Raw genomic sequence first — 14,113 nt, 5'->3', positions numbered from 1 at the left:
GTGCGCCCCTAAATTTTCTGCCAGTGCCCCTTAAATTCTTTAGTTATGGGTTACAGTGCTACAGTAAAAAAGGTTATTCTGGAGCCCTGCAGTGGAAATGAGGCATAAGAAGACGAATGGTTGTAAATGTGTTCCCTGGATTGTTAAAGAGTCCCCACATGCCATATTTAAAACACCTGGGGCCTCATGTATAAACGTTGCGTACGCACGAAAAGCTTGCGTATGCTGGTTTTCACGGACACTTTGTGATGTATAAAAAATGTACTTGACGTGAGAATGTGCGGGCCGTCCGCAAAGTCTTTTCTGGCTCTGTAACGTAGCGAAAATCACTAAACATTACAAAATAAAGTTTCCACTGCAGTTACTGGCATACGTCTGTAACATTGTCTATGAAAGAAAAAAAAAAATTATATCCGCTGATACTCCATAAAAGTTTGATCATTTATGTGGATAATGTTTCACATCTTTCACACAACTGTTTAATTTGCAGGCTACTTGATCTCTCTTAAACATGAGGATGGAAAATGATTGATAAATCCACTTAGAAAATACTTTCAGTCATCCTCTGTATTTCCCATAGATGAAATATCTTACTCGCGGAAAATTACACGGAAAATGCAGTAGTGTCTGTGAGTCTTTAGTTGCTGAGGCTCAGACATCCATGGCGCACAGGAGGCGGGACGCACAGATCCATCTCCCCAGGAACAAACGCTGTGTCAGGGGGACTAACTCATGTGATGAGTCATTAATCCCGTGGATGATTTGTAGGCTATAAAGTGAACAAGGTGTACCCGGTCCATCAAACAATGGGCCATCTTGACTGTCTTAATTCTGCACATATTTCTGTAGTCCAATTTACTATTTCGTTATTTCATCCATGCGTGCACAGCGGATCTGTGCGCAAGTCACCTGCCGTGGAGACGCTGGACTCACTAACATCTCCTCCTCTGAGTCAGGTCTCCCTCGCGCTGGACTCAGTTTCACTGAGCTACTAACACTTAATAAATAAAATAAATGGCATTACATCAGTGAGTTCAAACTGCTTATTTGGCGTAATTTGGACTGACACTGAGATGTATGTTGTTCTGTAAGTGGTGTGGCGCTGACACTATTCTCCTGCTTTCCACTTCGACATTAAACTTTATTTTTTTATTATTCTGCCATGGTTCGGTGCATTCACCGCCCGGTCACCATTTGCCATTCTGGGCATTTTCTTTTATTGCTTATCCAAGATGACAAACCTCCAAACAGAAAAAAAAATTCTCGCCTCCACCTCCGTGATCAGCACCTCAACCTCAGTCAGTGAAGTTTTTTTTTTTTTTTTTCATCTGCAGCGGGATAACCAGTTGTGATTGGACAAAGAATGACGTCGGGGGCGCATTTATAGTAATTTCCATATTAATTTATGGGAGGAGGCAAGGCGGGGTCAGTCACTCATTCATGTGCGCTCAATTTCACATGGATTGTCATGTATCAACTCACTACTAGATTCAATTGGTTTCAGTCAGAGTGTGCACAAGGCGACGCCCTGTTTTAATCACACCTTGTGTTGGCATATGGCATTGAAATTGAGGATTTAATAATATTTCCACAGAATTCGGTATTATCAGATCATTCTTTAATTACTTTCGAATTCTTACTACCTGACTATACTAAATTAGATAAAAACTTCTACACTAGATGCCTATCTGACAGTGCAATAGCTAAATTTAAGGAAGATATTCCAACTGCATTTGACTCTTTGTCATGCCTTAACATAACAGAGGACCTTTATGTTAACCTCAGTCCCTCTCAAATTGATACATTTGTAGACGGTGCTACGACCTGCCTACGGACGACTTTAGACTCTGTTGCTCCCCTGAAAAAGAAGATGATAAAGCAAAAGGAAACTAGCACCTTGGTATAACTCCCAAACTCGCAAATTAAAACAAATCTCGCGAAACCTCGAAAGTAAGTGGCGTTCTACAAAAGTGGAAGAATCCCGTTTGGATTGGCAAGAAAGTCTCAAAACATATAGGAAGGCCCTAAGAAAGGCCAGATCGGACTATTACTCATCACTAATAGAAGAAAATAAGAACAACCCAAGGTTTCTTTTCAGCACTGTAGCCAGGCTGACAGATAGTCACAGCTCTACTGAGCCATCTATTCCTCTAGCTCTGAGTAGTGATGACTTCATGAGCTTCTTTAATGATAAAATTACAACAAAAGAGATAAAATTCATCACCTTTTACCCTCGCCTTCTAACGGTTCACCTTTAAACGCAGGGTCGCTAGAAATAACGACTAGTCTCGACATATACTTAGACTGCTTTTATCCTATAGACCTTCAACAATTAATGTTAAAGATATCCTCAGCTAAGCCATCTACCTGTCTCTTAGACCCCATCCCAACGAGACTACTCAAAGAAGCATTACCCGTGGTTTACACTTCATTACTAGATATGATCAATATGTCCTTATTAACAGGTTATGTACCGCAGTCATTTAAAATAGCTGTGATAAAACCTCTTCTGAAAAAACCCACCCTCGATCCTGAGGTCTTAGCAAACTATAGACCTATATCTAACCTTCCCTTTCTATCCAAGATCCTTGAGAAGGTAGTTGCTAATCAGTTATGTGATTTTCTACATAGCAATAGTTTATTTGATGACTTTCAATCAGGATTTAGAAAGCATCATAGCACAGAGACGGCACTGGTGAAAATTACTAACGACCTTTTAACTGCTGCAGACAAAGGACTTGTCTCCATTCTTGTTTTACTAGATCTTAGTGCTGCATTTGACACTATTGACCATACCATACTGTTACAGAGATTGGAACACTTAGTTGGCATTAAAGGAATTGCTCTAAGCTGGTTTAAGTCCTATTTCTCTGATCGATCTCAATTTGTTAATGTTAATGATAAATCCTCCAAGTACACTAAAGTTAGCCATGGCGTTCCACAAGGCTCAGTGCTTGGACCAATTCTATTCTCCTTATATATGCTTCCTCTTGGTAATATCATTAGGAAACACTCAATTAACTTTCACTGTTATGTGGATGACACGCAATTATACTTGTCAATCAAACCAGATGAAACCAGTCAGCTAGCTAAACTTCAAGCGTGCATTAAAGATATAAAATCCTGGATGACCTATAATTTTCTGATGTTAAACTCTAACAAAACTGAAGTTATTGTCCTGGGCCCTAAACACCTCAGAACCTCGTTATCTAAAGACATAGCTACTCTGGATGGTATTGCCCTGGCCTCCAGCACTACTGTCAGAAATCTAGGGGTTATTTTTGATCAGGATATATCCTTTAACGCCCATCTAAAACAAACCTCAAGAACAGCCTTTTTTCATCTTCGCAACATTGCCAAAATTAGGAATGTCCTGTCTCAAAACAAGAACTAAGAAAAGAGATCATATTTCACCTGTATTAGCTTCTCTGCACTGGCTTCCTGTAAAATCCAGGATTGAATTTAAAATCCTTCTCTTGACCTACAAAGCTCTAAATGGTCTAGCACCATCATATCTAGAAGAGCTCCTAATACCTTATTGTCCCACTAGAGCACTGCGCTCCCAGAATGCAGAGTTACTTGTGGTACATAGAGTCTCTAAAAGTAGAATGGGAGCCAGAGCCTTCAGTTATCAGGCTCCTCTCCTATGGAACCAGCTCCCGATCTGGGTTCAGGGGGCAGAAACTGTAATCGCATTCAAGAATGAACTTAAAACTCTTTTATTTGATAAAGCTTATAGTTAGGGAGTGAGGAGTTGCAGTGTCCACCTAACTGGCCCACCTGCTTCTCTTCATAATTGTTAGATTAATAATATATAACAAAGTAGAGGGAGGCAGGCCAGCAAAGCCCGATCCGGCAGGGGAGAGTTCCAAGCCCGAAAAAGCTACCTCTCCTTATGACCTGTCTCTCTTAGTTACGCTGTTATAGTTTTAGACTGCCGGGGGACTTCCTTCCTTTCTTTGACACACTGAGCCGCTCTCTCCTCTCCCTGTCTATTACCATTTGTGTGTATCCCATCCCAGAAATGCCTGTTATTAATCCTAACATTAATCCTTATGTTTTCCCCCCCAGCGTATTTCCTTGGAGAACGTTGGCACCAAGATCTTGGTTCCTGCTGTCGCCGTGGTCCTGCTGCACTCCCTGCTGAGCTCAGCAGTGCCCTGCAATGTCATGCTGCGTCCTGCTGAACCCTGCAGCTTCCTGCTACGTCCATCCATGCTCTGCTGGGCCACGCTACATCCTGTAACGCCCTACAGCGCCCTGATATGACATGAACTACTACGACTACCATTTGAAGTCACTGTTCCATTATTAATGTGACTATTATCGCCACTGTTCATCACATCCCCAACCGGCCTGTCAGACACCGCCTACCAAGAGCCTGGGTCTGTCCGAGGTTTCTTCCCAAGAGGGAGTTTTTCCTCGCAACTGTCGCACTGGTCGCACTGCTTGCTCTTGAGGGACTTATTGTAATTGTTGGGGCTTTGTAAATTATAGAGTGTGGTCTAGACATACTCTATCTGTAAAGTGTCTCGAGATAACCTGTGTTATGATTTGATACTATAAATAAAATTGAATTGAATGTATAAAGGAAAGGTGCGCAGGACCTGGCGTACAACCGGTTTTATACATGTGAATATTTCTGTGCGTAGGTACTTTTCAAGTTTTGGCCATACACCATACGCCATCTGGTATGAAAGCTGCGCAGTCTTTTATACATGAGGCCCCTGGCATTAGAAAGGCAAACTCAAATTAAAAACTATCAGCAGACTGTCTATAGACTTGTGTTATTTCCCAAACTTCTATAAATGCTGCCACAGCAAACACCTCCTCTCTAGTACTCCTTTCACACTGATGGCAGGGTTATACCCAGGTTGACTGTGTGTTTGAATGGGGTAACCCTCCTTTGCCAGGTGGGTTGGATCAGGCTAGGACTAGGATCGATTTCAATGTGAATTGCGCACGACCTGGGTGGCTAACAGCCAGGGTGGGACAAAGTATGTGATTGATGGAAAATGAGAGTGGGGCAGTCCGCCGCCCACTTTGATAAAACACTGCGCTTTATGCTGGGTTTACACCGGCAGCTTCAACAACAGTTGAACGGAGCGCATATTGCAGAGCGGAATCACAGTTTTACAGGCAAAACTGCCTTAAAACGTAAATGTATGAAAATAAGTAAATGTTTAATTCTCTCAGCACCTCCACTCACTGTGAAGCTGAGAGTGAACCCCTGCCATGTTCTCTGCCAGTGCCTCTGCAGCACTGCGTTAGATCCATAACTCACGCTCCATTGTCCAATATACTCGTTCTAAACACTTTTCTCTGTGCCAGTAGGCTATTCCGTTGTACAGTCTGGAACACTGCATTTACGACCGTTGGTTCAAGGTTTTCACTATCCTTGAAAAACTTCCAAACTTTGTTATTTCTAAAGTCCTACATAGTGCTACAAAGTGCTTGTGTGCGAGATCCTGACAGAACTCCAGCTCAGCGGGTCTGTGAAGGGTGAGAGGCTGACAGAGAAGGCAGCAAACCCGGCCGGCAGCCGCCACCTGTCCCGGCAGATTGTGGAGCTCGTGAAGTCCGATACTGTCCTACCAAATTTGCAATTAGCCATACATTTTTGTGAAACGGCCCATATTTGAGCTTTACATAGTTGATTTCTCGCATAAAAAAGTCTCAAGTGAATTTAGTGGTAAAATAGCAGATGAACAATTTATACAATTTCAGAGATCTGCCTGACCTAGATTCAGAAGACTAGCTGACCTCAGCTCAGTTGTGTAGCCTATGTAAATGTTGGGGCGTGACATATGGAACTAAATCAGGGCCAAATGTTTTGTTAATTTGAAAAAAATATATAGAGTTGAAAAACTAAAGCTTGAAATTGAAAATTTAAGTTTTGGGCAAAACTTGGAAAAAATAAAACTATGTATTCAAACTAAAAATAAGTGTACCAATTTTTCTTTCAGTTTGAATAAAATTTTGATTAAATTCTGGAATTATTTTGAATAAATTATAAATTTTCATTTTTCACTTTTATAATTGTTTTCAGTTCCACATTTCATGTTTTCAGATTCAAAACTTTTTTTTTTTTTTTACGGCTTCAAATCTTTTTTTTTGGTTTCAAATCTTTTTTTTCGGTTTCAGATCTGTTTTTCCACTTTCAGATCATTTTTTTTCGGTTTCAGACTTTTGGCCCTGATTTTGCGTAGGGGGCGTGGCTTCAACTCAGAGGGGCGTGGCATTATGAGTGACAGCCTAACAAAGAAGGCAGAAGACTCCTCTGTCATGTTGCCTTCAGGAAATGTTATTGTGAGAACTATGACTGAATGCTTTCTATCCACTATATACATGTGATTTTTACTTAACAAACTGATGCCAGTGACAAAGATCCATTTAAAAAATAATTTTAAAAAGTCATTGTTCCTGCTGAACTGCACAATCTGGCACAGTTTATTGCTCTTATAGTGTAATTGGTACCATGTGTTGTCCAAAACAATTTTTTTTAAATGGAACTTTGTCACTGGCATCAGTTTGTTAAGTAAAAATCAAATGTAGATAGTGGATAGAAAGCATTCAGTCATAGTTCTCACAGTAACACCATTTCCTGAAGGCAACATGACAGAGGAGTCTTCTGCCTTCTTTGTTAGGCTGTCACTCATAATGCCACGCCCCTCTGAGTTGAAGCCACGCCCCCTACGCAAAATCAGGGCCAAAAGTCTGAAACCGAAAAAAAAGATCTGAAAGTGAAAAACAGATCTGAAACCGAAAAAAAAAAAATTTGAAACCAAAAAAAAAGATTTGAAGCTGTAAAAAAAAAAAAATAAAAATAAGTTTTGAATCTGAAAACATGAAATGTGGAACTGAAAACAAATATAAAAGTGAAAAACGAAAATTTATAGTTTATTCAAAATAATTCCAGAATTTAATCTATATTTTATTCAAACTGAAAGAAAAATTGGTACACTTATTTTTAGTTTGAATACATGGTTTTATTTTTTCCAAGTTTTGACCAAAACGTTTTTTCAACTATATATATTTTTTTCAAATTAACAAAACATTTGGCCCTGATTTAGCTCCATAGTGACATAGACTAGAGCCAGATGAGGAGTAGAGAAGTTGACGTCAACTTTTAGCTTTGTTGAGATTCGCCCCGTTTTCAGCAGCAGTTTCAAATTGTGAGATTTGCAGAGGAAAGAGGTGTCAATGGGATTTTGAGGTTCTATGTATGTCCTATTTACCCTCCAAACTTTCACTTATGACAGGGTAAAATCGGGTTTGCATTCTATCACCCCTTTAAATTCTCCCCAATTTCGGGTCACATTACTGCTGAAACGTGTCCGATTGGGTAGTATTTGGTTTAGAAGCCTTTATCTGCGATTTTTGACTGTAGAAAGTGCTGTTTCGTTTCATTACAATCTAACGTTAGCCTACTGCTAAATATTAAGTAGCTGCATGCTAACGCCAGATAGCTGTAATCTTGGCTGTCAATGTTGGTCATTTCTCCCCATTTTAGGGTCACATTAGTGTTGGGACATGTCCGGTTGTGTAGTATTTGGTTTAGAAGCCTTTATTGGTGATTTTTCACGGTACAGAGTCCTGCTATATGAAGTAGCTCCAGCTGAGTGGAGATTCCAGGAGACTCAGAGTTGCAAAAAACACACTGGCCAATCAGAGCAGAATGGGGTTTTTTCGGGAGCGGTGGATTCAGGGTGCAGCAGCCATGGGCAGCATGAGAAAGATAAAGTGTTTTTTTAGACATTAAAGTATGAACCTGAAAATGCTAATGATAGTTCCCCTTTAAAATGAGTCGTGAAGCTGACAGCAAAACCCAACTTTACTTTTAATGAAATCAAATAAAGACAAATGTTCTCCCCTCATCTTATAGTAGTAATAATAAAAAATAATAATTTATACTAGAGTAACCTACTTCCTTGTCCAGCTGCTGCAGTAAATATGCAGAGAAGGCAATATCAGTCTGCACAAAATCATGTTTTTTTATTTGTGCTTTAGAATGAATCACTGTGAAACAATCATAAAATAAGCTTCATTTCTCTCTCTACTGTACAATGATAGATTCAAGTAGCTACATTAGTTTGTGTGGTACAGCTCGACTGTATGCGACAAGTTAGCTGTTCACTGAATATGACGTGTAAAGCCCCGCCCATTTCTATCTTTTAAAGTAATTGTTTGGTTGTGACTCGGGTCATTTCTGAATTGTCATGACCAGGGACCCCAAAATAAGGGTTGTACACTAATCATATAATCAGGGTCCATTCCTCGTCAGTGGTGTGAAAGAGGTATAGGAAACCTTATGATCACTTTCACATATGTATTTGGTGAGCATACAGCTTTCCATAGCTGAATTTAACATACGGATCACACACACGCACGCGCACACACACACACACACACACACACACACACACACACACACTTACTGTCGTCAGTCTGCTCTGCTGGTGGCTCCACAAGTTTGACAAACTCCACGTTGACATGAATTTCCACTCCCAGAATCAGACTTACTTTCATCAGCATCAGCTGTAGCTGGCGGATACCTGGAGTGGATACACACAATTCCATTTTCCTATTATTTATTTGTCACATGAAATCATAAAATTACAATTTCAGTAAAATGCAATCAGTCAGTTCCTGGTTGTTGGGTGGTGCCTAGCTAATGATGTGGGCTACGTACTGTAGATAACTGGGGGGCGTTCTGGGGAAAGCCTGGTCTGATAAGGAGAGACGGCATTCTTCCCACTTTGGATGGAGCTGCTCTCATATAAAGAAATCTGACCAAGTCTATTATCGGTCATAAACCATGACAACCCAAGGTTGAAATCAGTAATCAGACGTGCAGTGCTACGCGCTTCTCTGTGCTTCCGTTGGAGCAGTCGCCCACTCATAGTCCAATAACCACAGTGCCTGTGCCCCGTCTCAGATCGGTTAAATCAAAAGTAAACAAAAGAGGAGCTATGCTTAAGAACCTAATTGGAATTAAAACTACCACTGCAATGAGAGAACAGAATAGGAAAATTAGATGTGGACTATTAAATATCAGATCCGTGTCTTCTAAAGCAGTACTAGTAAACGATTTGATATCAGATAATCAAATTGATCTATTCTGTCTTACCAAAACATGGCTGTGCCATGAAGAATATGTTAGTCTAAATGAATCCACTTCTCCCAGTCATATTAATACTCAAATTCCTCAAGCCTGTTAATTCTAAACCTAAACTAAATTATAACTTGTTTTAAAGCCTTGTCCTTAATCTTCTACATCCAACATGGAAAACATTACAGCCAATTATATTTGTTGTTGTTGTTTACCAAGCTCCAGGTCCATATTCTAAATTTTTATCTGAATTCTCTGAGTTTTTATCATGTGTAGTCCTTAAATCAGACAAAGTACTTATTGTAGATTATTTTAATATCCATGTGGACGGTGACAACGATAGCCTTAGTATTGCTTTCAACTCACTACTAGATTAAATTGGTTTCAGTCAGAGTGTGCATTAGGCCTAGGGTTGGGTACCGAAACTCGGTGCCAATAGGGAACCGGTGCCGACGTAAACGGTAGTAACGAGACCGAATAAGAACGAAAGTTTCGGTGCCTCATTTCGGTGCTTGACTTTATACTACACCTGACAGCATGTAACGTTAGCCTACCTTTAGCTAGCAGCTGGATTAAACACCGGTAAAATGCTGACAGCTAACGTTAAACAGTGTAAAGTGTGACTGTATTTCACTGTGGAGGACTTCAACAGCGGGATGTAACAGTCTGCTCTGCAGCGCAGCAGCATCTGCCGTTGTCGCAAATCATAGACAGTACAGTATGTTTATACGTTCGGAATTAAACAACACAGACGGTGCGTACACTTGCAGCTGCCGTTGTCGGAATTAAACAACACAGACGGTGCGTTCACTTGCAGCTGCCGTTGTCGGAATTAAATAACACAGACGGTGCATTCACATAAAACAGGTAGCCTCGTGGTGCATTCACAGTAATTGTAAAAAACCCTTTTCCCATCTGGGGTTCAACAGCAATTTACTGGTGAAATAAATTTGTTATTGTTATAGTTATTAAATTATTATTAAATCTTTAATTTTGACCATGGCTTTAGCAATAAACAAGTCACTGACTGTTGTTAATTAACCCTTATTTTTTTTTCCTTATTTTTTTTTTTACTTTATTGAAAAGTACCGGTTCAGGCACCGTTTAGGCACCGGCACCGTTTTAAAAGTATCGATTTAGCACCGGAATCGAAAAAAAAAAAAACGATACCCAACCCTAAGTAGGCCACTCACTGTTTTGCCACTCACTTGTGCTGCCGTATGGCATCGAAATTGAAGATTTAATAGTATTTCCGCAGAATCCTTTATTATCAGACCATTTTTTTAATAACTTTCGAACTTTTTTCCATACCATCCTGTTACAGAGACTGGAACATTTAGTTGGCATTAACTGAATCACACTAAGCTGCTTTAAGGCCTATTTATCTGATCAATCTCAATTTGTTAATGTTAATCCTCTAGGCACACTAAAGTTAGCCATGGCGTTCCACAAGGCTCAGGGCTTGGACCAATTCTATTCACCTCATATAGGCTTCCTCTAGGCAATATTATTAGGAAACACTCAATTAACTTTAACTGTTATGCGGATGACACCCATCATTATATCTATCAATCAAGCCTGATGAAACTAGTCAGTTAGCTAAACTTCAAGCATGCATTAAAGATATAAAATCCTGGATGACCTACAATTTTCTGATGTTAAACTCAGACAAAACCCGAGGTTATTGTGCTGGGCACTTAACACCTCCGAACCTCATTATCTAAATATATAGCTAAATATATAGTGGCCTCCAGCACTACGGTCGGAAATCTAGGAGTTATTTTTGATCAGGATATATCCTTTAACGCCCACTTTAAACAAACCTCAAGAACAGCCTTTTTTCACCTTCGTAACATTGCCAAAATTATGCACATCCTGTTTCAAAACAATGCTGAAAATCTAGTCCATGCATTTGTTACTTCCAGGCTAGACCATTGTAATTCCTTACTATCAGGTTGCTCAAATAAGTCCCTTAAGACTCTCCAGCTGATCCAGAATGCTGCAGCACGTGTTCGAAGTGCATCTTCGTAACATTGCCAAAATTAGGAATATCCTGTCTCAAAACAAGAACTAAGAAAAGAGATCATATTTCTCCTGTATTAGCTTCTCTGCATTGGCTTCCTGTAAAATCCAGGAGTGAATTTAAAATCCTTCTCCGGACCTAAAATGCTTTAAATGGTCAAGCACCATCATATCTTGAAGAGCTCACCTTATTGTCCCACTAGAGCACTGCGCTCCCAGAATGCAGAGTTACTTGTGGTTCCTAGAGTCTCTAAAAGTAGGAGTCTTCAGCTATCAGGCTCCTCTCCTGTGGAACCACCTCCCAATCTGGGTTCGGGAGGCAGACACCGCCACCACATTTAAGAGTAAACTTAAAACTCTCCTCTTTGATAAAGCTTATATTTAGGGAGTGAGGAGTTGCAGCGTTCGACTAGACTGGCGGGGGAGGGTGTATATCTCCAGACACGTCACCCCTTCTCTTCATAGTTGTCAGATTAATCTACTAACCCTTATAAAACTGGCTCAAGTTTGCTTTGCACCAGCTCTTAATTATGCGGTTATAGTTTTAGACTGCCGGGGAACTTCCTTTGACACAATGAGCTCCTCTCTCCTCGCTCTCTCCATCTGTGTGCATCCATGTCCCAGAAATGCTCATTACTAACTTAGCTCTGGGGAGCTAATTCCCCGAAGTTTTTTCACCCAGCAGTTTTCCTTGAATTAGAGTGGCACCTAAATCATGTCGCCGTGGTCCTGCTCCACGCCCTGCTATGCCCTGCAGTGCCCTGCTACGCCATGAACTACTACAACTACTATTTCTAGTCTTAGTTACATTATCTTTATTGTTACTATTATCGCCACTGTTCATCAAACCCCCAACCGGCACCGTCAGACTCTGCTTACCAAGAGCCTGCATCTGTCCGAGGTTCCTCCCTAAAAGGAAGTTTTCCTCACCACCCGAGGTTTCTCCCTAAAAGGGAGTTTTTCCTCACCACTGTCGCACTAAATGCTTGCTCTTGGGGGAATTACGGAAATGTTTGGGTCTAGACCTACTCTATTTGTAAAGTGTCTTGAGATAACTCTTGTTATGATTTGATACTATAAATACAATTTAATTGAATTAAAATCACAAAGTAATACATAAAATAAATAAATATAGTGCGGACAGGTCAACCACACGGCTGTTTAAAAAACTAGGTCTTTAACAAATTTTTAAAAGAGTCAACAGAGACAGCAGATCGCGTATGTTGTGGGTCAGCTGCCTTGTTCCCCCTTCCTGTGTGTTTGTGTCTCCCGTTTCCCCTCTGTGTCTGTGCTGTTTGTCTCTACCTGGAAGTGGCAGGGGGCGTGTCTAGAGAAACTAGGTCAAGAGGCGTGGCCATTCATCCCTGCTCTGTCGCCGGTACAGCCGATGCACATTCCATGATTCACACCTGCAGTATTTATACCCGGACTGTTCAACTCTTCAGTGCCAGATCGTTACATACTTCTACGTGGTAACTTGGCTCGGTATCCCTGCTCGTATTCCTAGAAACTCTCATGATTTAGTATTTACTCTGTCTAACTATTTACCGCTGTTACCTGCTTCCTGCCGTGCTCTGCCATGCTGCCTGCCTCACGCCACTCAGAAACAACCACCTGCTTCTCTTGGATTCTACTCGGAACTCCTTCGGATCTGCCACTGCCTGGTTCCCTCAAGCTGCAGTCCATTCCCAGAAAACTACAAGCTCAGCCTTGATTGTTCATCTCTTCTGAGTATTTATGCCTAATAAATACTTGAACTGTTTATCTGTGTCCTGAGTGGTATCTCTGTGTGCTAGGTCATATATACAGCCTTAACAGCGTAAGAGGATGCAGAGAGTTCCAAAGTCTCGCTGCTACTGATTCGAAGGCTACAGGTCCTAAGCCGGGTGCAAGGAACAGTGAGCAAATTAGACATTACATTACATGGCACGCTGTCAAATAAGGTTCCAGTACGTCAGCCACATATGGAGGTGACTGATAATGTGAGAACCTTAAATAGAATCTTACATTTGACAGGTAGCCAGTGCAGGGTCTTGAGTACAGGGGTGATGTGAGACTGTCTAGATGACATTGTAAGTAGCCTTGCGGCAGCGATTTGGATAGATTGAAGGCGATCAAGGGTAGACCTACTAAGTGCAGAGAACAGTGAGTTGCAGTAATCAATGCAGGAAGAGATACATGCATGTATGAGCAACTGAAGTTCAGCAGTTGAAACTACAGATCTCAAATTTGCTGAGTCAAACAGTGTAGATTTATCAAACATCACCCCTAAATTGCGTAGGTTTGAGCGGACAGCAGAGGAAAGAGGCCCAATACATTGTATGATTGTGGGGACGATCTTTTCTGGAGCAATCAGAACCTCCATCTTATCAGTATTGAGCTGTAATGAATTTACTGCTAATAAATAAATAAATAAATAAATAAATAAATAAATAAATATATATATATATATATATATATATATATATATATATATAAATAATAATAATTGCTTATTGCTAAGGCCACAGGGTCAAAACTAAATGATTTATTAAAAATGTAGTAACAACTTATTTCACCAGTAAATTCCTGTTAACGACAAAAACAACCACTAGATGGCGAGGCGAATTTCAAATGAACACAACATCTGTGTCGATTTTCAGATAACGGCAGCAGTTGTTGGAATCCTCTACAGTGAAATACAGACACTTTTACACCGTTTAGCTGTCAGCATTTTAACCGTGTTTACTCCAGCTGCTAGCTAACGGTAGGCTAACGTTACCTGCTGTCGAGTGTAGTGTTAGCATAACTAGCGTCCCGTGTGGCGATGTTTCAGTTCCCTCTAAAGTCTAAGAGAAGCGCATGCATTTGTGGCACCGAAATGAGGCACCGAAATCCGCGTCGCTATTCGGTCCGGTAGATAACAGTCGTTAAGGCACCGGTGCCATATTAGCACTGGGTCTCGGGACACCTCCTCCCCCAAAATAAAAACTCTTCGGA

At 40.7% G+C, this 14,113-nt stretch overlaps 1 protein-coding gene across 1 annotated transcript in view; it reads right to left on the bottom strand.

Moving 5' to 3' along the window:
* The window catches only part of LOC120563901 (F-actin-monooxygenase MICAL2-like), a gene marked incomplete in the record, with an annotated part of 44,102 nt that overhangs the window by 2,266 nt on the left and 27,723 nt on the right, over nt 1–14,113 (bottom strand). The window contains 1 exon segment of the mRNA XM_039808401.1: nt 8,439–8,555. Coding sequence (XP_039664335.1) covers nt 8,439–8,555 — 117 coding nt within the window.

This window comes from Perca fluviatilis, chromosome 8, assembly GCF_010015445.1.
Source record: "Perca fluviatilis chromosome 8, GENO_Pfluv_1.0, whole genome shotgun sequence".
Classification (NCBI taxonomy): Eukaryota; Metazoa; Chordata; class Actinopteri; order Perciformes; family Percidae; genus Perca; species Perca fluviatilis.
The sequence above is the reverse complement of the archived record's forward strand: the minus strand, read 5'-3'. Positions and strand labels throughout refer to the sequence as shown.